General features: G+C 52.4%; 1 protein-coding gene across 4 annotated transcripts in view; it reads left to right on the forward strand.

The window, feature by feature from the left end:
* Positions 1-20,669, forward strand: part of PASK (PAS domain containing serine/threonine kinase) — a 39,816-nt gene continuing 19,147 nt past the window's right edge. For 3 of the 4 annotated variants that reach the window (XM_060151618.1, XM_060151620.1, XM_060151621.1), the window contains exons 1-8: positions 1-82; positions 10,557-10,813; positions 12,565-12,797; positions 13,464-13,634; positions 14,351-14,491; positions 15,008-15,142; positions 16,977-17,237; positions 18,459-18,609. In XM_060151618.1, coding sequence (XP_060007601.1) covers positions 10,591-10,813; positions 12,565-12,797; positions 13,464-13,634; positions 14,351-14,491; positions 15,008-15,142; positions 16,977-17,237; positions 18,459-18,609 — 1,315 coding nt within the window. In that variant the 5' untranslated portion in view covers positions 1-82; positions 10,557-10,590. Of the gene's footprint in view, positions 83-691; positions 707-10,556; positions 10,814-12,564; positions 12,798-13,463; positions 13,635-14,350; positions 14,492-15,007; positions 15,143-16,976; positions 17,238-18,458; positions 18,610-20,669 lie in introns of those variants that run through there. The other variant, XM_060151619.1, reaches the window with a different exon arrangement.

Genomic DNA, 20,669 nt, shown 5'->3' on the forward strand with positions numbered 1-20,669 from the left:
GCCTCATGGGAGTTGTAGTCCTTCCGTGAGGCCGAGCCCGCCCTCAGCCCCCGCGCCGCCAGCCACACCACCCGGCGGACAGGTAATTAGCGCTCGGGAGGCTTTGAAGGCGAGGAGCGGGTTGAGGGCAGGGATAGTCGGGGCCGCACGCACGGAGCCGAGCCTGCAGGAGAGCGGAGAGGAGTCTGGGAGCCGCTCTGGGCTCGTGGGCTGGTAGCCAGACGCGGCGGGGCGGGTCCCTGCGTGGGGCTGCAAAGTGCGGGCCAATCGAGCGCATTCCCGGCCCCTCCGGGCCTCAGCGTCTGCGTCTGCACAATGTGCCGACATTGTTCCGGCGTCGCCGCGCGGACTGAGCCCGTGTGAAGGGGCCACTTCCAGTCAACGCTTAGCGCAGGGCGCCCGCACTCGTTTCGGGCCCGGGGCCTGTCCGCTACCGGGTCCGCCCGAAGTGCCGGGAGAGCCGCTCGGGGCCCGGGACGCCGACCCGGCCACTGAGGGCGCCGCAGCCCACGTTGGCCCCCGGCTCCGCGGGCATCGTGGGCCGTGAGGGAGCAGCCCTGCGCTCCCCGCCTTCAGGTCGAGGTCTCCGAGGGGCGAGCTCCGCGCTGCTCACCCTTCCTGAGACCAGAGGAAACGGCGTCCGCGGACCGTGCTGGTGGAGGCCCTGTCTCTTTTGGCTCCTCCGAGGCGCCTTAGACAGACTCCGGTGCGTCCCTAGCAACCGTTAGCGCGGGCGTCTCCTCCCGGGCTCGCTGCGTCCCCGCCCACAGGCGCTAGCGGTTGGCCCGTGAGTACTGTCAGTCGGCATCGGTCGCTCTGCCATTGGTCGGTGGGGCTAGAGGCGCGGATGGGCTCCCTCCCGGCGGGTGTTGGGAGGTCGGCGCGTGACTCTCTGCGGCCTCAGGTGAGCTACCCGCACAGGGGGAGCCGGCCCGCGACCCCGCGCCGCCCGCGTGCCCGTCCGCTTGCCGCCCTGCGGCCGTTTGCCGCCGGCCGCGCCCGCGCCCTTCTCTCTGCGCGCCTCGGGGTCTTGGGCTCGGCCTGGCCCCACCTGGCGCTCCGTCCTCGACCCTAGAGCGACTGTGTGTGCCTTGTCCCCCTACTGGAAGGGGGCCAGGAGGAGGCAGACCGCGTCTCGCTCTCGGCTCACGGTGCCCGCTCACGGTGCCCGGCACGTAGGAGCTTCTCAGTAGACGTTTGTGGGGCGAGCCATGGGCTGTAGCGCCGTGTCCATGCTTCCTGACGTCCCCACTACACACCTGGGCTTTATCTTTAACCTCCTCACCAGTGTTTCTTTTCCTAGACAAGGGCCGAGGCCTTGGGATGCGGTCTTGATGACTTTTATTCCCTTACCTTCCACGTCTCGCCCAGTAATCCTATATCGATTCTATGTCTAATTTCTCTTGTGGCTTTCCCTCTCCGTCTTTCTGGTGTTGCTTTAAGTTAAGACCTTATAATTTTTTGCCTGGATGACTGTAACTCCCCCCTCCTCCCCCACTGGTCAGGTGACTTACAAGCATAGACCTCTAAATAAGATCCATACTGCTTGGGCCGGCATAGGAGGCCCTGGGAATCCCAACCAGCTTCTCCAGGCCCATCCCCACCGACTCCTGTGCGCTGAACTCCTCCCCAAGGGCTCTGTGGGAATCTTTCACTTACTGTGGTTCTGCCTGGGAGGCTTCTTTACTCTACCTTGCTGGGCTCAGCCCTGCTGGTGCCTCCTCCAGGATGCCTTTGAGGACCTTTCAGGTCTGAGAGGTGCCCTTTGCTTACACCCTCCCTCACAGCAGCCATCATCCTGGATACTCTGTAGGATTCCTTGATGCAAGAAACAGAGAGATAGTCTCAAAATGGGTCTGACGGTGAGTGAAGTTATTGGCCCCCAAGCCTAAAGTCCAGAGAAAGGCATGTTTTATGGTAGGTTCATCCAGTGGTTCGAAATGACATCTTGCCATTTTCAGCTCTGCTCACCACCGTGTTAGCTTCATCCTGAGGCTGGTTCTGCTCTCGGTTGTATAGCAGTGGTGGGAGCATTTGGAGCTATTTGCTTCCTAGCGTTTGTTCTAGTGGGAGAAAGTCGGTGGCCTCCAGAAGTTCACCCATAAGAGCAAGGAGTACTATTTCAGAAGCTCCCTGCAAACCTCTCCTTCTGTTTGGTGGGGGGTGGGGAGTGTCACTTACACCTTCTGGAATCAAAACTAGCAACGGGAGTAGGATTGCTCTGAAGCACCATCAGCTGCTCTCTGGGTCCAGCTTCCCACATCTTCTGCTCAGAGTGGCTACAAAACAAAACAAAATAATACCCCCCCCAAAAAAAGAAAACACACACACAGCAAAAAAACAACACCTGTTCTAAAAACCTAGTCCTGGATTAGGCCTGAGTCAAAACTGAACTTGTAAAAAAGGAAGAGATGTAAGGCTGTGTGAAGCTAGGGTCTGTGCTCTCAGGGGCCAGCCTGGGGCTGTGGCCTGAATGTGCTGTGCAATGCTGAACTAGCTCGGCAGACTGCAAACAGCACAGGAGGCACCAAGGGAAAACGGATTGTCTTTTCTGTGTCCATTTCTTAATTTATCAACTTTAGACACTATTTACTTCCCCCCAGGAAGGACAAAACATTTTGTTCCCTCCTCCTTTCTCCACATTTCCTTCCTTCCTCTCCCTGTTTCTTGTCAGTTTTATTATACAAAGTAAACTTTTGTAATATTTACAATGTATTCTGAAGAGTTTTATTACTTTCTTTTACAAAGTAAAGTTTTATAGCACTTACTGTGTAGTCTGAAGTCGTAATCAAGTCTTCTGGGCTTTGTCTATAGGCTGGTTATAGAAGTGGAAAACTGAAATATGATCATGTTGTTAGTTATTGCAGAATAATTAGTGCATTGAGATGCTTAAAGAAGGGAATATCAACCTGTGACATTTAAATGTTGCTACTTGAAGGAGAGCAACACATTCTAATAAGTTTATTATTTCGCTTCTTTCTTGCTTCCTACTCACCATTTGGTTCATAGCCAGCTATTGCATTTTAGAGTCCCGTGCGGGATATAAACGTGTACATGTAAAACATCTCAATTTTCCAGCATATACTAGTTGATTCATTTGCAATATGAGTCACAAATCAAAACAGTAAAATGAAAGTGTTTAAACTCACCACCCAAATTAGGAACTGGGAGACCCTGTGCCATTGTGCCCTCCCTCATTGCAGCTCGCTGCTGGACCCTCATAGGACATCTCCTGCCTGAAGTTTGGGTTTGTCACGTAACTGTGTACCCCTAAACAATATACTTAGATGAGGGGGGTATGATAGAAAGGGAATCCTATTGCCGATAGTCTTTCATAACTTGGTTTTTTTCACTTATATTGCTAACATTTATCCTTGTGTGTATAGAATTTGTTTTCATTGCTATAATTCATAGCATGAATATACCAGGATTTTAAATCTATTTTCTAATTGCTAAATGTTTAGGTTTTTTCTTTTCTTTTTTCTTTTGCCGTTATGAACCATACAGCCCTGAACGTTCTTGAGTGTGACTTGCTACCTATGTGTAAGAATATCTATAGAATATAAATCTAAGAGTGGAAAGTACTGTCAGAGGAGAATGTTTGACTTAAATTGTTTTCTAAAGAGATTATATTAATTTGTTAGCCTTCCCATTGATCCACATCTTTATCAACATTTGGTATTAGAATTTTTAGGTCTTAATTTTTGCTGATTTAGTAGGTGTAAAATTGTCATGATTATGCCAGTAAAGTTAAGCTTCTTATCATAGGTTTATAGGATTTTCTCTTGTGAAATTCTTGTTTCTATCTATTGCCCATTTTTCTTTTTCTTTTCCTTTTTTAAAATTGAAATATAGTTGGCATACAGTATTGGTTTCAGGTGTACAACATAGTGGTTTGACAATTATATACTTTAGGAAATGATCTCCACAATAAGTTTAGTAACCATCTGTCATCATACAAAATTATTACAATACTGTTGACTATATTCCCTACATTACATCCCTGTGACTTACTAATGGTATAACTGGGAGTTTGTACCTCTTAATCTCCCTCACCTATTTCACTAATCCCCCCAGCTACCTCCCTTCTGGCCGCCACCAGGTTTTTTCTCTGTACTTATGAGTCTTTCTGTTTTGTTTTTTTAGAGCCACATATAAGTGAAATCATATGGTATTTGTCTTTCTCTGACTTATTTTGCTTAGCATAATAACATCTAGATCCTTCCATGTTGTTGCAAATGGCAAGATTTCATTCTTTTTTTGACGGAGTAATATTAGATCATATGTGTGTATATATATATGTATGTCTATATAATTTTGTATCCTGTAAACTTACTGAATTCACTTGTTAGTTTTAATGGTTTTTTGGTGGGATCTTTAAGGTTTTTAATATATAGTGTCATGTCATCTGCAAATAGTGACAATTTTAATTCTTCCATTCCAGTTTGAATACCTTTTGTTTCTTTTTCTTGTCTGATTGCTTAGGCTTGGACTTCTAATACTATGTTGAATAAAAGTGGTGAGAGTAGGCATCCTTGTCTTCTTCCCAATCTTAGACGAAAAGCTTTCAACTTTTCACCATTAAATATGACATTAGGTGTGGTTTTGTCATATATGACCTTTATTATGTTGAGGTATATTTCCAGTATACCCACTTTGTTAAAATTTTTTGTCATAAATGGAAATTGGATTTTGTCAAATGTTTTTTCTGCATCTATTAAGATGATTGTAGGATTTTAATCTTTTGTCTTGTTAATGTGGTGTATCATGTTGATTGATCTGCAGATACTGAACCACCCTTGCATCTCTGGGATAAATCTCACCTGCTCATGGTGTATGATCCTTCAATGTATTGTTGAATTCAGTTTGCTGGTATTTTGTTGAGGATTTTTGCATCTGTGTTTGTCGGGGATATTGGCCTGTGGTTGTTTTTGTAGTGTCTTTGTCTGGTTTTGGTATCAGGGTAATGCTGGCCTTGTAGAATGAATTTGGGAGTGATTCTTGCTTTTCAATTTTTTGGAATAGTTTGAAGAAGATAGGTGTTGACTCTTCTTGGTAGAATTCACCTGTGAAGCCATCTGGTCCTGGTGTTTTGTTTGTTGGGAGTGTTCTGATTACTGATGCAGTTTCACTACCAGTAATCAGTCTGTACAGATTTCTATTTCTTCCTGATTCAGTCACTTGGAACATTGTATGTTTCTAGGAATTTATCCCTTTCTTCTAGATTGTCCAATTTGTTGGTGTATAATTTTTTATAGTAATCTCTTATGGTCCTTTGTATTTCTGTGGTGTCAGTTGTAACTCCTGTTTCATTTCTGAGTTTATTTATCTGTACTCTCTCTTTTTTTTTTTTCCTTGATGAATCTGGCTAAAGGTTTATAAGTTTTGTTTAATCTTTTGAAAGAACCAGCTCTTAGTTTCATTGATCTTGTTAATTTTTTATCTCTGTTTCCACTTTGATCTTTATTATTTCTTTCCTTCTACTAACTTTGGGCTTTGTTCTTCTTATTCTGTTTCCTTTAGGTGTAATGTTAGATTGTTTATTTAAGATTTTTCTTGTTTGTTGAGGTAAACGTGAATTACTATAATCTTCCCTCTTGGAACTGCTTTTGCTGTGTCCCATAGATTTTGGCTCATTGTGTTTCTGTTTTCATTTGTCTTGAGGTTTTTTTTTTCTTCTTTCATTTCCTCTTTGATTCCTTTATTGATCCATTGGTTGTTAGGTAGGCTGTTTAGCCTCCACATGTTTGTGTTTTTCCATTTTTTTTCTTGTAATTCATTTTTCATTTCATGATGTTGTGGTCAGAAAAGATGCTTGATATGATTTCAGTCTTCTTAAATTTACTGAGGTGTGTTTGTGGCCTTTCATGTGATCTATCCTGGAGAATGTTCCATGTGCACTTGAAAAGAATGCGTATTGTGCTGTTTTTGGATGAAGTGTTCTCCATATGTCTATTAAGTCAGTCTGATCTAATGTGTCATTTAAGGCCAGTGTTTCCTTAATTGATTTTCTGTCTGGATGATCTGTCCATTGATGTGACTGGGGGTGTTAAAGTCTTCTGCTGTTATTATGTTACCGCCTATTTATCTCCCTTTATGTCTGTTAATATTTGCTTTATGTATTTAGGTACTCCTAGATTGGGTATATATATATTTACAAGTGTTATATCTTCCTGTTGGATTGAGTCACTTTATCATTTTGTAATGCCCTTCTTTGCCTCTTGTTACAGTCTTTGTTTTAAAGTTTATCTTATCTGATATAAGTATTTCTACCCTAGCTTTTTTAAATTTCCATTTGCATGAAATACCTTTTTCTTGCTCCTTCACTTCTGTCTGTGAGTGTCTTTAGATCTGGAGTGAGTCTCTTGTAGGCAGCATATATATGGATCTTGTTTTTTCATTCATTCAGCCACTTTATGTTTTTTGATTGGAGCATTTGGTCCATTTACATTTAAAATAATTATTCATAGGTATGTACTTATTGCCATTTTGTTAATTGTTTTCTGATTGTTTTTGTAGTGCTTCTCTGTTTCTTTCCTCTTCTCTTGCTCTCTTACCTTGTGATTTTTGTGACTATCTTTAGTGTTATGTTTCAATTTCTTTCTTTCTGTTTATGTATTATAGGGTTTTTTGTTTGTGATCGTCATGAGATTCATATATAACAACCTATATGTATATGTGATTATGTTAAGTTGATAGTTGCTTAAGTTCAAGTGCATTCTAAAAGCCCTCCATTTTATTCCCTCCCCATGCCACATTTTACATTACTGATGTCGTATTTCACATCTTGTATTTTGTGTGTCCCTTAACTACTTATTATAGGTATAGGTGATTTTACTACTTCTGTCTTTCAACCTTTCTACTAGCTTTATAAGTGGTTGATCCACTGCCTTTTCTATGTTTGCCTTTACCACTGGGATTTTTTTTCTTTCACAGTTTAAAAATGTCTAGTTGTGGCCTTTTCTCTTCTGTTTAGGGAAGTCCCTGTAACATTTCTGTAAGGCTGGTTTAGTGGTGCTGAACTTGCTTAGCTTTTGCTTGTCTGTAAAACGCCTTATCTCTCCTTCAAATCTGAATGTTAGCCTTGCCAAGTAGAGTATTCTCGGTTGTAGGTTTTTTCCTTTCATCACTTTGAATATATGGTGCTGCTCCCTTCTGGCCTGCAGAATTTCTGCTGAAAAGTCACCTGATGGTCTTCTGGGAATTCCTTTGTATGTAACCAATGGTTTTTCTCTTGCTGCTTTTAAGATTTTCTATTTATCTTTAGACATTTTAATTACAGTGTGTCTTTTAATTACAGTGTGTACAACTTTGTGTTCATCTTTTTTGGGGCTTTCTATGCTTCCTGGACCTGGATGTCTGTTTCCTTCCCCAGGTTGAAGAATTTTTCTGCTATTATTTTTTCAAATAAGTTCTCTGCCCTTTCTCTCTCCCTTCTCTTTCTGGAAGCCCTCTAATTTGAATGTTAGTATGCTTGTAGTTGTTCCAGAGGTCCCTGAAACTATTCTCATTTTTATTAATTCTTTTTTATTTTTTCTGTTCAGCTTGGGTGATTTCTACTACTCTGTCTTCCAGATCGCTGATCTGTTCCTCTGTCATCTAATCTACTGTTGATTCCTTCTAGTGTATTTTTTCATTTATTGTATTCTTTAGTTCTGATTGGTTCTTCTGTATATTTTCTAACTCTTTGTTGAACTTCTCACTGTGCTCATCCGTTCTCCTCCTGAATCCTGTGGGCATCTTTATGATCATTACCTTGGAGTCTTTTATCAGGTGGATTACTCATATCCATTTAGTCCTTTCTCTGAGGTTTTTCATTTGGAATATATTCCTCTGTCTCTTGATTTTGCTAATCTTCATTTCTTTGTTTTAGGTAGGTTGGTTATGTCTCGCAGCCTTGGAGAAGTGGCCTTATGTGAGAGGTGTCCTGTGGGACTCAGCAGCACACTCCCCTCTGGCCACCAGAGCCAGATGCTTCAGGGGTGCTCCCTATGTGGGCTGCGTGCACCCTTCTTTTGTGGTGGGGCCCGCTGCGGTGGGTGTGCTGCTGTGTGGAACTGGGCCCCAGCCCAGCTGCTTGTGAGGCCCAGCCACGTGAAGTGGCTGTGGGCACGCTGGTGGGATGGACAGAGCACCTGGTGCTACTAGGCTAGAGGGAGGATTCCAAAATTGTACCCACCAGCCCTGGTGTCAGCACTGTGGAACACAATCACAGAAATGGCTGCAGCCAGTGTCCCAGTCCCCAGGGTGAGCCGCAGCTGCCCCTGCCTTTCCAGGAGGCTCTCTAAGATCAACAAGTGGGTTGACCCAGGCTCCTTTGAAACCACGGCCTCTGTGCTGGATTTCAGAGTGTGTGAGAGTCCGTGCACAACCTTTAAGAGCAAAATCTCTGTTTCCTACAACCTTCCAGTTCTACTGAACTTAAGCTCTACTGGTTTAAAAAAAAATTAATTTCCGGGCTTCCCTGGTGGCGCAGTGGTTGGGAGTCCGCCTGCCGATGCAGGGGACACGGGTTCCTGTCCCGGTCCGGGAAGATCCCACATGCCGCGGAGCGGCTGGGCCCGTGAGCCATGGCCGCTGGGCCTGTGCGTCTGGAGCCTGTGCTCCGCGACGGGAGAGGCCACAACAGTCAGAGGCCCGCATACCGCAAAAAAAAAAAAAAAAAAAAAAAAATTAATTTCTGAAAAGCTGGTTTGATTCTTTCAATATCTTCCTAGTTATTTTGAGAAACTCTTGTTTGCTCACTTTTGTGAGCAAAAGACTCCATCTTTTATAGTTTTAAACACATTTGCAGTTATTTCTACCATTTAGTCTTCTTGTGTAAATGACTTTGTTGTTTGATTTTTCTGCAGACTTTCACTCATGGTATTTTGTTTTCTTATCTGTTTAATTGAAAGAGAGCATATTTGGTTAATCTTAATCTTTGGAAAATCTCAGGCCTCTATTTAGGATGCTTTGTTTCTGAGAGGATTGCTTTTGCCAGGATCTTGGGGGTGCTACTGAATTAGGGCCACACTGCCCCTCTTCAAGGGTCCCTGGCTTCTTTTAGGAGTCTAAGGGTAACTCTCTTGTCTCTTGAGGTGACTCACTCTCCCAGTTCTGGTTTCAGCTCATGTGTATTGTTTTTACCTTTTGGAAGTTTCTCCTACTTTCAGGTAGCTCACAGATGCCATGGCCACCATATTCGTGGTGAGACCTAGTTGTTCTAAAATGCAAGGGCCACAAAGAGTTATCCAGTCCACTATATTCTTAGTCTTATTTTTTTCCTAGAACTTTTGTTCTTTAATTCATCTGGAACTAATTTTTGCACATGGAAAGTCATAGGGGTGCAATTTTGCCCCAAACTAATTATTCTAATTCCATTGAGAACTAGCAGATCACAGTTACTAAGCACTTACAGTATGCCAGCCCCAACTTAGGTCTCTGAATCCTCACACGAGTATTATGAGGTGTGGATTATCGTTAATGACATTTTACACATGAGGAAGCTGGAACTGGAAGGTCAGGTGCCGCCCAGGGCCTCGCCGAGCGGGGGAACATGCTGGCGGTGCCCCACTGCTCTTCACCGTGTACCAGTGCCCCTTCGCTCTGTTTCTGAGATTGGCTGTGTTCTATTGGCTATTTCTGTTCCTCTACCTGCAATGACCTTTGTTTATGTAGCTCTGTGGCGTGTTTTGATGTCATGATCCTTCCACACAGGTCTTAGTGGGACCTCCAGTTTTCCCTCTGTCTAGGGGGCCCCCCATACCACCGAGGTCAGCGCGCAGCCTAGGTGGGCATTGCCAGGCCCTAATGTTAACATCTGAGGGACCTGGGGCATGAGCGTACCAGAGACCCCACATTGCTATCGCTGTATGCAAAATGATAAATCAGCCCACAGACTGTTCACTGTGAAAGGCACTGCCCTCCTACCCTGATGAATCTTTATGATGACTTTGCAGCCAGGGTGGGATGCGTGGGTTGGGCTTCCTTAGAGTTCTTTGCTGTAATGTGGTGGCATGGGAAGGGACAGCTGCCAGGTCCATCCTGTGTTGGGAGGCCTGCTGTCGAAGCTTGGTCTCCCTCTGCCTTCTTATCGTTGGAGCAGGGCTGCTCCTCGGCCTGTCCTTGGGTCGGTGGGTGCTGTAATATGGGAGGACTGATGAGGGGAAGAGGCCGGTGCAGGTCTGGAGAGTGGGCTCCAGGCCCTCTGGCCGGGAGCTCTGGGTTCCGCATGCCCAGAAGGTGATCCAGAAGTGGGGTGTAGGCTCTAGGGGCACGTCGCCCTGGCCCTGGCCTCCTCCTTCATCAAGGCCCCTGGCCTGGGCCTCCTGGCGGTGGGTCTGTACTGTAGTGCAAAGTGTCCTTCACGGCTCCTTCCCGCTCTGTTCTGGTTTTCCCCCCTTTCCTTCTCTCTTTCTCATCCCTTCCTATGCACTTCTCTCCGTCCGACTATCCTTGCTTCGTAGGCTCTAACCCAGGATGGCTCTTGGGCACCTGTGAGTCTTTTGGGGCTGAGCTGAGCTCAGCCTTGTGAAGAATTAGTTGGCTAAACTGCCTTTGTTCTTGCCTTGCAGACGCTGATCCGTTCACTTCATTTTCCGGTGGACGATGGTCCCGCTGGCCCACCAGCTCCCGGTGGAGGACAGCGGCTCCATGGCCTCAGAAGAGGACCGCCGGGGCCAGGGCGGGAGCCTCTCCCTGGCAGTGCCGCCAGAGAGCCCTGCTGTGCAGACCGCCTCCGAGCCCAGCAAGTCCTGGTCCTTGGCCCACAGACAGCCGAGCAGAAGGAACGGACTGTCGAAGCTCTGCCAGAGCAGGATGGCGCTGTCCGGTAAGCAGCCCTTCTTATCGCCAGGGGCGTCCGCCTTGCGTGTGAAGGTGGGGGCCACGCTTGGCTCCACTCAGGGGCTCTGCTCCTGCAGAGAAAAGGCCTTCGTTTCAGGCAATGCCGGCAGGACCCTCTCCTGCCACGTTTGTTCTGCTGTGATTCTTGTGCAGGAAACTCCTTTTCAGGCGGCGGTTGGAATTGGCCTGCGGTCCAGGGTCGGGGTTTCTCGCTCCGGGGTGTGTGAGACGGCCGGGCTGGGCCGGGTGGGCTGCGCGAGCCAGAACTCAGTTTTATTCACTGGGTTCGGCGCATGCTGGCTGACCGCGCCCAGGCTCCTGCTTTCCTCCCGGATGCAGGATGCAGGCTAACGGGTTAGACGGGCTTGCGGGCAGCAGTGCCCGGGGTTGGCCGAGAAGTGGGAGGTGCCACTGCCCCCCCTTCCTTATTTCTCTGCATCAGCTAGTGCCTGCGGGGCCCAGACCCAGCCAGGAGGAAGGCGCTGCTCCGCCTCGGTGGCTTATCGTCGGAGGGCGTACCTGGGCACCGGCAGGTGCTTGTTGGGGGTGGGAGGCCCGGACCGCGGGGAAGCCTGTTAGGACGACGGGGAGGTGGCTGGAGCTGGGGGAAAGGGCTGCAGGGGAAGCGGGGGCGGGTCTGGTCTCCGGGAGAGGGTAGGAGGATCTGGAGGGGCCAGCTGTGCTCAGGAGACAGATGCTGTGGCGGTGGCCTCGCTGGTCTGTGAGGCGGGCAGGTGCCCCGGGAGTGAGGGCTCCAGCCGGGGGCTCTGGCCGGCGAGGGGTGGGAGGAAGAGGCAGAGCTGGCGCCTCAGTGCTTGTCCTGAGGCCCGAGGGTGGTTGGATTGAGCTTGGCACTGGCTGCCTGGGAAGAGGAGGCCCCGGGCAGGTGACCATGTGGTTTCTAGCCTCAAAGGATGGTCAGGGTGGGCCCGCTGACTGGGAAAGCCAGGCGTCCCCTCTGAGGGCCCAGAGTGGAGAGCAGGGAAGAGTCCTGTTCGCTTGTTTGCTTTCTGAGCTGCTGGAAGGATGGAGTTGACATTCACTGAGCTGGGAAAGGGAGGAGCCGGCACCTGGAGCCCAGGGGCCATCAGCACACGTCTGTGTGAAGTGTGTATAAAGCCACCAGGGATGGTTGGAGGTTCTGAGGCTGAGCCTGGGGTCCTGCAGTGTTGAGAGGTGAGAAGGTGGAGGGCAGAGGGTGCCCTGCTGAGGGCAGGCAGTTTGGGAGGAGGGGAGCGGCCCTCCCGGCCCAGCACTGCTGAGGCGTGGGGGGGGGGGGGGCGAGGCCTGGGAGTTGACCGCTGGGACTTGGGAGCCGCTGGCGATGTTGCCGAGAACTGACTTTCTGGAGCCGCGGTGGGGAGTGAGCCTGTGGGTGAAGGAGGAGGGAGACCCAGCGCAGGTGGTGAGACAGCAGGCAGCTCTGGGGTCTGGGAGACTCCACAGGGACGGGTGAGGGGTAGCAGCCGGAGGGACTGTGGGTCTTGGACCGATGGACACGGGAGCATGCCCCTGGGAGGGCGGGTGGGAAGGGACTACAGAGGTTGTTTGCAGTGTTGAGGTCCTTTGTGCTTCTGTGTGGTGGTTGTCTAGGTGGCCCCTGGGGAACGTTCAGATGCACAACCCTGCAGGTCAATTTCATCCTTGGACCCTTTTGCAGGAGCTAGAGGTGGGGACTGTGTGTTTTGTGTGTTGCAGCCACGCAAGGTTTAAAGTGTCCCTTCCTTTGCTTTCCAGAAGACAGATGGAGCTCCTACTGTCTGTCGTCATTGGCCGCCCAAAATATTTGCACAAGCAAATCGCACTGGCTGGCTGCGCCTGCGCAGGCGGACCTGGCAGGGTCCCTGGGCAGCACGTCCTGTTGCTCCCTGCTGCAGGGCTTGTCCTCAGGGTGGTCCACACCTCCGCTCCCGGCCCCTGTGTGCAACCCCAGCAAGGCCGTGTTCACCGTGGACGCCAAGACCACAGAGGTATGTGCTTCGGTTTGCGACCCAGCCGTGAGTTTGGGGTCTGTGCCTTCAACCTATAACCTCAAACAGAGGCACTTGAGTGTTGCGGGTGCAATGAGAAAAGGGGCTGGTTCTACCTACATAGTAGCAAAAGAGAGAGGACTTTGGAAACCTACCTCCGTGTTAATCAGTCGAAACATTGAATCCTCTCATCAAGGCAGAGATTCAAGGAAAGGGAAGCAGCGCGTTACCTATTCATGCTTTTGCTCAAGCACTGGCTCAACTAAAATAGGCCTGGATATTCAGTGTTTGAATTAAATGCATTTGCATCATGCATGTTTGTGTGCAAAGAGCTGAGACTGTCAGGCGGGCAGGCCGTGGGGCGTGCATCCCCGTCTCTCCCGCCTGGTCTTCACGACGTGGTGTGTGCATCTCGGCGGGTGAAGGGTGGGTGGTTTCAGTCTCAGTGCCGTTGCTGCACTGGCTGGTGGTCATTCTTGTTTCCACACGATTGAGACGCCGGATGATCTGGGGCGGCTCTGCTGGGAGCTCGACGGCCGCGGGACGTGGCGGGAAGGACAGGTCACTGGGCTGTCCCCGCACCACCTCCTCGCTGCCTTCCCCTCGGCTGTCCGGGAGCCAGAGGAGCTGCTGCTGACGCGGGTGCCCTCCTCTCTGCGACCTCAGATCCTGGTGGCCAGCGACAGAGCCTGCCGGCTCCTGGGGTACAGCAGCCACGACCTGATTGGCCAGAAGCTCACACAGTTCTTCCTGAAGCCGGATTCCAACGTGGCGCGGGCCCTCAGTGAGGAGCACGTGGAGGCCGACGGCCACGCTGCTGTCGTGTTTGGCACGGTGGTGAGTGTGGGCCTCTCGACTGCCGATGGTCACTGCCGGCGCCGTCCTGCCCTCAACCTTGGCATGGGGAGCACCTGGGGCGGCGGGGGGAGGCCGTGTGGGAACAGAGACGGTACTGCTGCTGGCCTGGCGCATCCCCGGTACTCCTGCGTCGGGAGGAGCCTTGACCGCCTTGCAAGCCTGCAGGGCCCACACCAGGTTCCCGAGGAGTCGCACGGTTCTGTTGTCTCCCATCCACATCTCCACGCCCTGCTTGTTTGGTGGTCTTGGAGGGGCTGGCATGGCTGCAGGGTTTCCCTGGAGCTTTGAGCCTTCCTGTGTGTGTCCAAGCTGGACGTTGATGGGCTGACCTGCATGTTAGATGCTGAGCCCTGAGCCTCAGGCACCAAAACGAGTTAGATAGGACCAACTACATCCAGAAAATTACCCGTCCACGAGACGACTACCTAGAAGAAAATTCAGACGTTCAGCATGTATTGGTGTCTGTTCTTTAAGAAGTTACAGACACCGCTCTTTCCCCTGCTTTGTTACCATGAAGCTGAGGATGGAAAAAACCTACTCTTCGATAGATCATTCATTCACTCAGAGACTGTAAGGTTAGGTGTCAGAAGCCTTGTTTGTACTTTAGTTTATTTCCGAAACGTGAGGCAGGTGAGCAGCGGCCAGGAACGCCCACGTGCCAGGTTCTGGCCGGGTCTGAGCCCCTCTGCCCCCAGGTGGACATCGTGAGCCGCAGTGGGGAGCAGATCCCGGTCTCCGTGTGGATGCGGAGGGTGAAGCAGGAGCACAGCCTCTGCTGTGTGGTCGTGCTGGAGCCCGTGGAGAGGGTCTCGGCCTGGGTGGCTTTCCAGAGCAACGTGAGTCTGTTTCTCAGCTGCGTGTCGCCTCCCCACCGGGGCCTTCGGGCAGAAAGAGGGCATGGGGTTCTGGGGGGTTGGCCCCCGGCAGCCCCCTGACAACCTGTGTGCACTTGGGCAGGGAACCCAGTCTCCCTGTGGCCCCGTTCCCTCACCTGTAAAATTGGGATTTAATCCTGACACTCACAGGATTGTTTCAACACTTCAATAAAGCGATAACACGTACATCTGTCCGAGTGGTGGCTGAGGTGCAGACGGCCCTCAGAGGCAAGCGTGGGTGTGGATGCGGTATGGGCTTCTGCGGATGCCTGGAGAGATGCGTGTTTCGGTCCGCCCGGCAGAAGGAGGAAGACGGCGTTCTTTGTGCCGCTGCGCTTTGTGGGGGTCGGGTTGTGGGGGAGAGGTAGCACCGATAGCCTTGCCTTCAACTTGAAGACACAGAAGTTCGGTGAGGTTTAAAGCTGACGCGCAAGAAACTTTGATTACAAGGTTTAAAATGCTGGCTTTTCCTCCAAGGGAACCGTGACGTCCTGTGACGGTCTCTTTGCTCACCTGCATGGATTCACGTCTGTGGAGGAAGTGGTCGGGCAGCGCATCACAGACCTTATCCCTTCTGTGCAGCTCCCTCCGCCCGGCGAGCACATCCCCAAGGTAGGACCCCCGACCGCCTGCACTGCCTGGCCGTGGCTGGGGCCCTGTGGCCGCTGGAGTCTCTATCTGATGAGCATCAAGTTCTTGGACCCAAACCCCTGGCCTGCAGATGGAGGCCGGGCTTCCTGAGAGTAGGAGTGGCCCGTGCATGGACATGACGGGACGGATTCCATTTAGAGGTGTCTGGGCTCTGCAGTCTTGACGTAGGCTCAGAGCCTCCGTGGCTCCCTGACTGACTGCCCCCTCGGCCCTCTCCCTGGAGCTCCTGCTGGGGTCTCTTTATTGACAGGTCTGGGGGCTGAGAGGAGCAGGGGGAATTGGCAGGTGGCAGGTCTCCCCCCCAAGGCAGGACTGCAGGTCAGACGGAGGCAGGTCTGCTGGTCAGACGGAGGCAGGTCAGTCGGCAGCTCTGGGGGCAGTGGAGCTTTGAGGCTGAAGGTTCTCTTTTCGTCTGGGTCCTCCCAGTTCCAGGTGCTCCGTTTACCAGCTAGCACGCAGCCCTCACACAAGCAATCACGTTGCTGGGAATTCACCTGATGTCACATCCCAGCGACCGGCAGGGTCAGCCGGATGGTCGATTTGGGGCTGAAGTCGGCTCTGCTGCTGCAAGAAATAGCAGATTCTTTTGGGACACCTGTAGGCACTCCCTGGCTCTCCCACTGGCCTTAGGCTAAGAGCTGAGCCCTCTGAGGTGGTGCTTTGCTATTTTTAGGCTTTCCAGCTCAATTGGAAACCTCTCCCCCGTACCTTATTCTCTTTATGTCCTTTACTCTGTTCTAAAGCAGTGGGACCACTTGGACCCCAGAGCTCTGGAGCATCAGTTGGTTCGACCACTTTAGGGGACTATTTGGCAGCCTCTTACGCTTAACTGAACGTAAGCAAACCTCTGCCCACCCCAGGCACGTGGCCACAAGAGGTGTCTGCCAGGACGGCAAGCACCCTCCCAGCAGCCCCACGCTGGAGCCGCCTCACACCCCCAGCAGCAGGTGGAGGCAGACACCCTGCCCCCTCTTTCCTCAGGGCTCCCTGGGGCCTGGGGTCTGGCCTGCACCCTTACCACGGGGAGCCTGGGGTCTTGAGTTCTGCCCCTGGTCAGAGCGCTGTGCTGATGCAGTGGGAGCTCCCCCCCGTTCAGGCCTTGGGCCTCTGCAGGTCTTGTGTCTTGCGGGTGGACCCTGAGAAGGGGGCAGGCGGTATGGAGTGAGGGGTAGACATGAGGCCTGGGCCAGCTTGCCGTCCTGGGGCCAGGAAGGGAGCTGACCCAGAAAGCCTCTGGTTAGAGGCTGCACTGTCCAGATTGGCTTGGGAGACCGGATACGCCCGAGTATTTGAGCAGAGAAACGTGATGCGAGGACTTGGTTGCGTGGGTGACAGAGGAGCTAAGGAGGCGGAGGGTGGGGGGGTGGGCAAGCCGCCCAGAGGTCAGCAACTACGGGAAGCCACTGCCCCCCAGGCTGGAGGACAGAGGGCGGGGCTGAGGGGCTGAGGCCGCCTACAGAGGTGGGCGCTGGGGGGCACCAGTGGTCCAGGGTGGACAGCAGGGAGGAACTTGCTGGTGTTGCTCCCGCAGGGCTGGCGCCTTGCTTGATGGACCCTGTGTGCTCTGCGCTCAGGGCCCCCGGCCCGGCCGCAGCTCCCGGTCAGGGCTCTGCGTTCCCTGGGGCAGAGAGGGGTGGTGCGGGGAGATAGTGGAAGGAAGAGCAGTGTGGAGAGTTAGGTGTTTGGGGGGCATCCGCCAATGGGCGTGGGTGGACGTACATCTAAAGCAGCAAAGGCTCAAGGCTCGGGCCACAGGAGGTGCTGTGGTTAGCTCGGTGGTGTGTCTTTCTTTCAGAATCTCAGGATTCAGAGGTCTGCTGGAAGAGCCAAGGATGGTACCACCTTCCCTCTGAGCTTAAAGCTGAACTCTGAACCCGGCAGCGAGGAGGCAGCAGACGGCGAGGCGGCCCCTGACTGGGGCTACTCGGCCTCCATCTGGGTGTTTTCCACCATCAGTGGGCTCATCACCCTCCTGCCGGACGGGACCATCTACGGCATCAACCACAACTTTGCTCTGATGCTGTTTGGTTATGGAAAGGATGAGCTCCTGGGCAAGGTGTTTCTCCCCCGCCCCGCCTTGGGGAAGCCGGTCTTGGCCTGTCCTAGGCCTGTGCTTCTGCATCCTCGAGCCCAGCTCGCCAGCTCTCCCCGCGGGAACTCGGGCGCGGAGAGGGAGGCCTCTGCTCACGGCCCTGTTCCCCCGCCTGCGCCCATTTATCTGGACCCCACAGGGAATACTTGATGACCCCGCCTGGGCTACCCCCAAAGCCTTTGGGTGCCATGTGCCCCCCAGGAGAGGGAAGGGGCTCTCTCACCCCAAAGCCTGTCCCAAGCAAGATCGGGTCTGAGTTATTGGATGAGGGTGTGTGTCACAGCTGTGCGGATTCGCTCCACACCCACGGGCCGGGGCTTGTCCACACCTCCTCTGACCATCCTGGGGTCCGTTGTGAGTCAGGGTGGGAGGAAGGTGTTTCTAGAACCTTCTTCCTTGGATTGGGCTGGGCTCAGAGGGCAGGCGAGCATCTCAGGCTTCCTCGGAGTGGCTTTCCTTGGGTGGTCTCAGCAGTCCTCCAGGGCTTCTGAGGAGGGGGCACGGGCCCCCACTCGACTGGGGGGGAGTGGTTCATGCAGGAAGGAGAGGCTGCTGTGTGATGTGTTGCTCTTGACACCTGAATGACACCCCCGCCCCTGGCCACAGGCCCTGCACCTGGCTGGACTGGCTCCTAGACGTGGGTGCAGGTCTGGCGTTCCCCACAGCCTTCCACTGAGCACCTTGTTCCCCACAGGCAGCCGTCCCCTCTTGTCACTCTTTCTGGAGCCAACCCTGCACCCCGTCCAGCCAGCCAGAGCTTTAACTTCTTTTGAGGCTCCCAAAACAGGTCCCTTTTTGTTCTTTAATAGAAATACTAAGAAACAAGTAAAATAAATTTTAGTTAAATTAAGTCAAACTTAGTTCAATTGAAGTTAATGAAAACGCAGTTAGAGTAACTCTTGGACAAGGGCTCCCCACAGGAACATTGGGGGCGCCAGGTCCTTCCAGGGAGTGTGTGGACGCAGTCTCGTCAGGGTGTGAAGAGAAAGGGAAGCAAGTTTTGATTTCCATGTTGAGCGTCCAGGGCTTCGGGTCTGCCAGAAGGAGTTTGACCAGGGTCTTTCCTAACCTTGTCCAGAGACTTGCTGGCGTTGTCTTCATTCTCTGCCCAGACGGGACGGAGGGATGGTTCAGTGGGTCAGTGAGGATTCTCACCAGGTTCTGAAATGTCCTTTTGTTTTCTAGAACATCACTTTCCTGATTCCTGGTTTCTACCACTACATGGACCTTGCCTGTGACAGTTCCTTTCTGCTGCCAGACGTGGCCAACTGCCTGGACGCTGGCAGCCACAGTGGGCCTGGGGAGGCCACTAGGGATGCCCAGCACACAGCCGAGGGTGAGAGCTCGCTGCCTCCTCCCAGGTGCACCTGTGGCCGCCCAGTCCCCGCCCCTGGCCTCCATGGGTGATGGGACGGCCGTCATGGGGACCCTGTTTGTGTGGGTTTGATGTTTCTCTCTGTCTCTTGTGGGCCTTCCGTGTTCCCAGGGGATGGGACACTTGTGCGCGGGTCTCACAGATGTGTTAGCGCGAGAGCTCCCCAGGTGAGTCACTGCATGCCCGTGTCCACAACACCGGCCACTAGTTGGCGGTCTTGTGTGAGTGATATAGCTTTACGTAAGTGGCTGAAGACCGGATTGATGCAGCATATCAGATGAATCCCTGAGTAAACAGTCCCGGCGGGATTTGTTTATTTCTAGTACTTTCAGCATTTAATATGATTCCAACGAGTGGCCCGAGCCCCACCACGTGGTGTTGCAGGCGCCGTGTGTGAGAGGGCGGCGCGTGGCTCCTGCTCTGGCTTTGGAGCTCCGGGAAGCAGGGGACCAGCAGCCTCCGGGGCGCCCGCCTTCCCCAAGCAGGCTCAAGGAGGAGCTGCCCCGGCGCTGCCTCGGGGGCTGTCCCAGCTCCGCACCCGTGGGGTGTTGTCACATGCGGGCGCGTCCGTGGGAGGACGTGGTGTTTGAGTAGACGTGTGAGTGGGTTTCATGTGGCCACCGAGGGGGACGCGGCTGCGTGGCATCCAACTGGGACGTGGACCTTTATTGTCAGACGGTGTCCAGGTTTTAAAAGATGCTTTGTTAGGCTACTGACTCTCTTCGACCACTTTTCTTTTATCTATTTATTTATTTATTTTTGACTGTGTTGGGTCTTCGTTGCTGCGCGCGGGCTTTCTCTAGTTGCGGCGGGCGGGGGCTCCTCTTCGTTGTGGTGCGCGGGCTTCTCGTTGCGGTGGCTTCTCTTGTTGCGGAGCACGGGCTCTAGGCGTGCGGGCTTCAGTAGTTGTGGCTCACGGGCTCTAGAGCGCAGGCTCAGGAGTTGTGGCACATGGGCTTAGTGGCTCCACGGCATGTGGGATCTTCCTGGGCCAGAGATCGAACCTGCACTGGCAGGCAGATTCTTAACCACCGTGCTGCCAGGGAAGTCTGTGACCACTTTTCTTAACATGGGGTTTCCTTCATTGTATCCGGGTTTTTGTGTCTGCAAAGACTCCTTTTTTTCAAGATTTTTTCTGTATCGCTGATGCATTCCCTTTCCTCTTTTTCCAGATTTCCAAATTCTTCCTGGTGTGTGTGTGTGTGTGTGTGTGTGTGTGTGTGTGTGTGTGTGTGTGTGTGTGTGTGTGTGTGTGTGTGTGTGTGTGTGTGTGTGTGTGTGTGTGTGTGTGTGTTCCATCTTCTTTGTAGAAAATGGGGGGTGGGGTCACAGAAGCTCTGTCCCCGTGTGTGTGTGTGTGTGTGTTCCATCTTCTTTGTAGAAAATGGGGGGTGGGGTCACAGAAGCTCTGTCCCCGTCATTGTCTCCAGGATGCACTCATGGGCGTGTTTCTGGGTGCGTGGGGACGCGTGCTCTTGCTTATGGTGCCAGCCCGCCTGCGCCTGTCAGCCAGGGGCCGGGACTAAACTTTCTAAGAGCCTCCCCGATGCAGGCTGCTGTGTGGCAAGGACAGTCTCGCTCCTCTGACCCCAGTAACCTGTGATGTCCCGGGCCCTGGTGTAGGCAGGCAGGCGGAGGCAGGTGGCACACAAGCCGTAGGAGGTGACCAGCGCTCAAAGGAAGGGCACAGCAGGGGAGGGTGTGCCGTCTTGGGGTCTGTGAGCCGGAATGAGGCAGGGGCGGCCTTCTGGGAAAGTCAGCAGCGCCGGGCGTGGTGAGGTAGGTGGCCAGAGGGCCAGGCCCCAAGGCCCTGAGGAGGGAAGCAGGGCCTGGCTGCCAGGCCTTTGGTTTTTACCCGGCGTCAGAGCGGAGCCCTCGGGGGCTGTCGACAGATGAGGGGCAGGTTCGACTCCGGGGTCGGTAGGTGCGGGGCCCAGGGCGGAGCAGGGAGAGCCCAGGGAGGCTGTGGGCCTGGACCTGGTGCCCGTGGGGCAGTGAGGGGCGGTCAGATCCGAGACCTG

This window comes from Lagenorhynchus albirostris, chromosome 6 (genome assembly GCF_949774975.1).
Source record: "Lagenorhynchus albirostris chromosome 6, mLagAlb1.1, whole genome shotgun sequence".
Classification (NCBI taxonomy): domain Eukaryota; kingdom Metazoa; phylum Chordata; class Mammalia; order Artiodactyla; family Delphinidae; genus Lagenorhynchus; species Lagenorhynchus albirostris.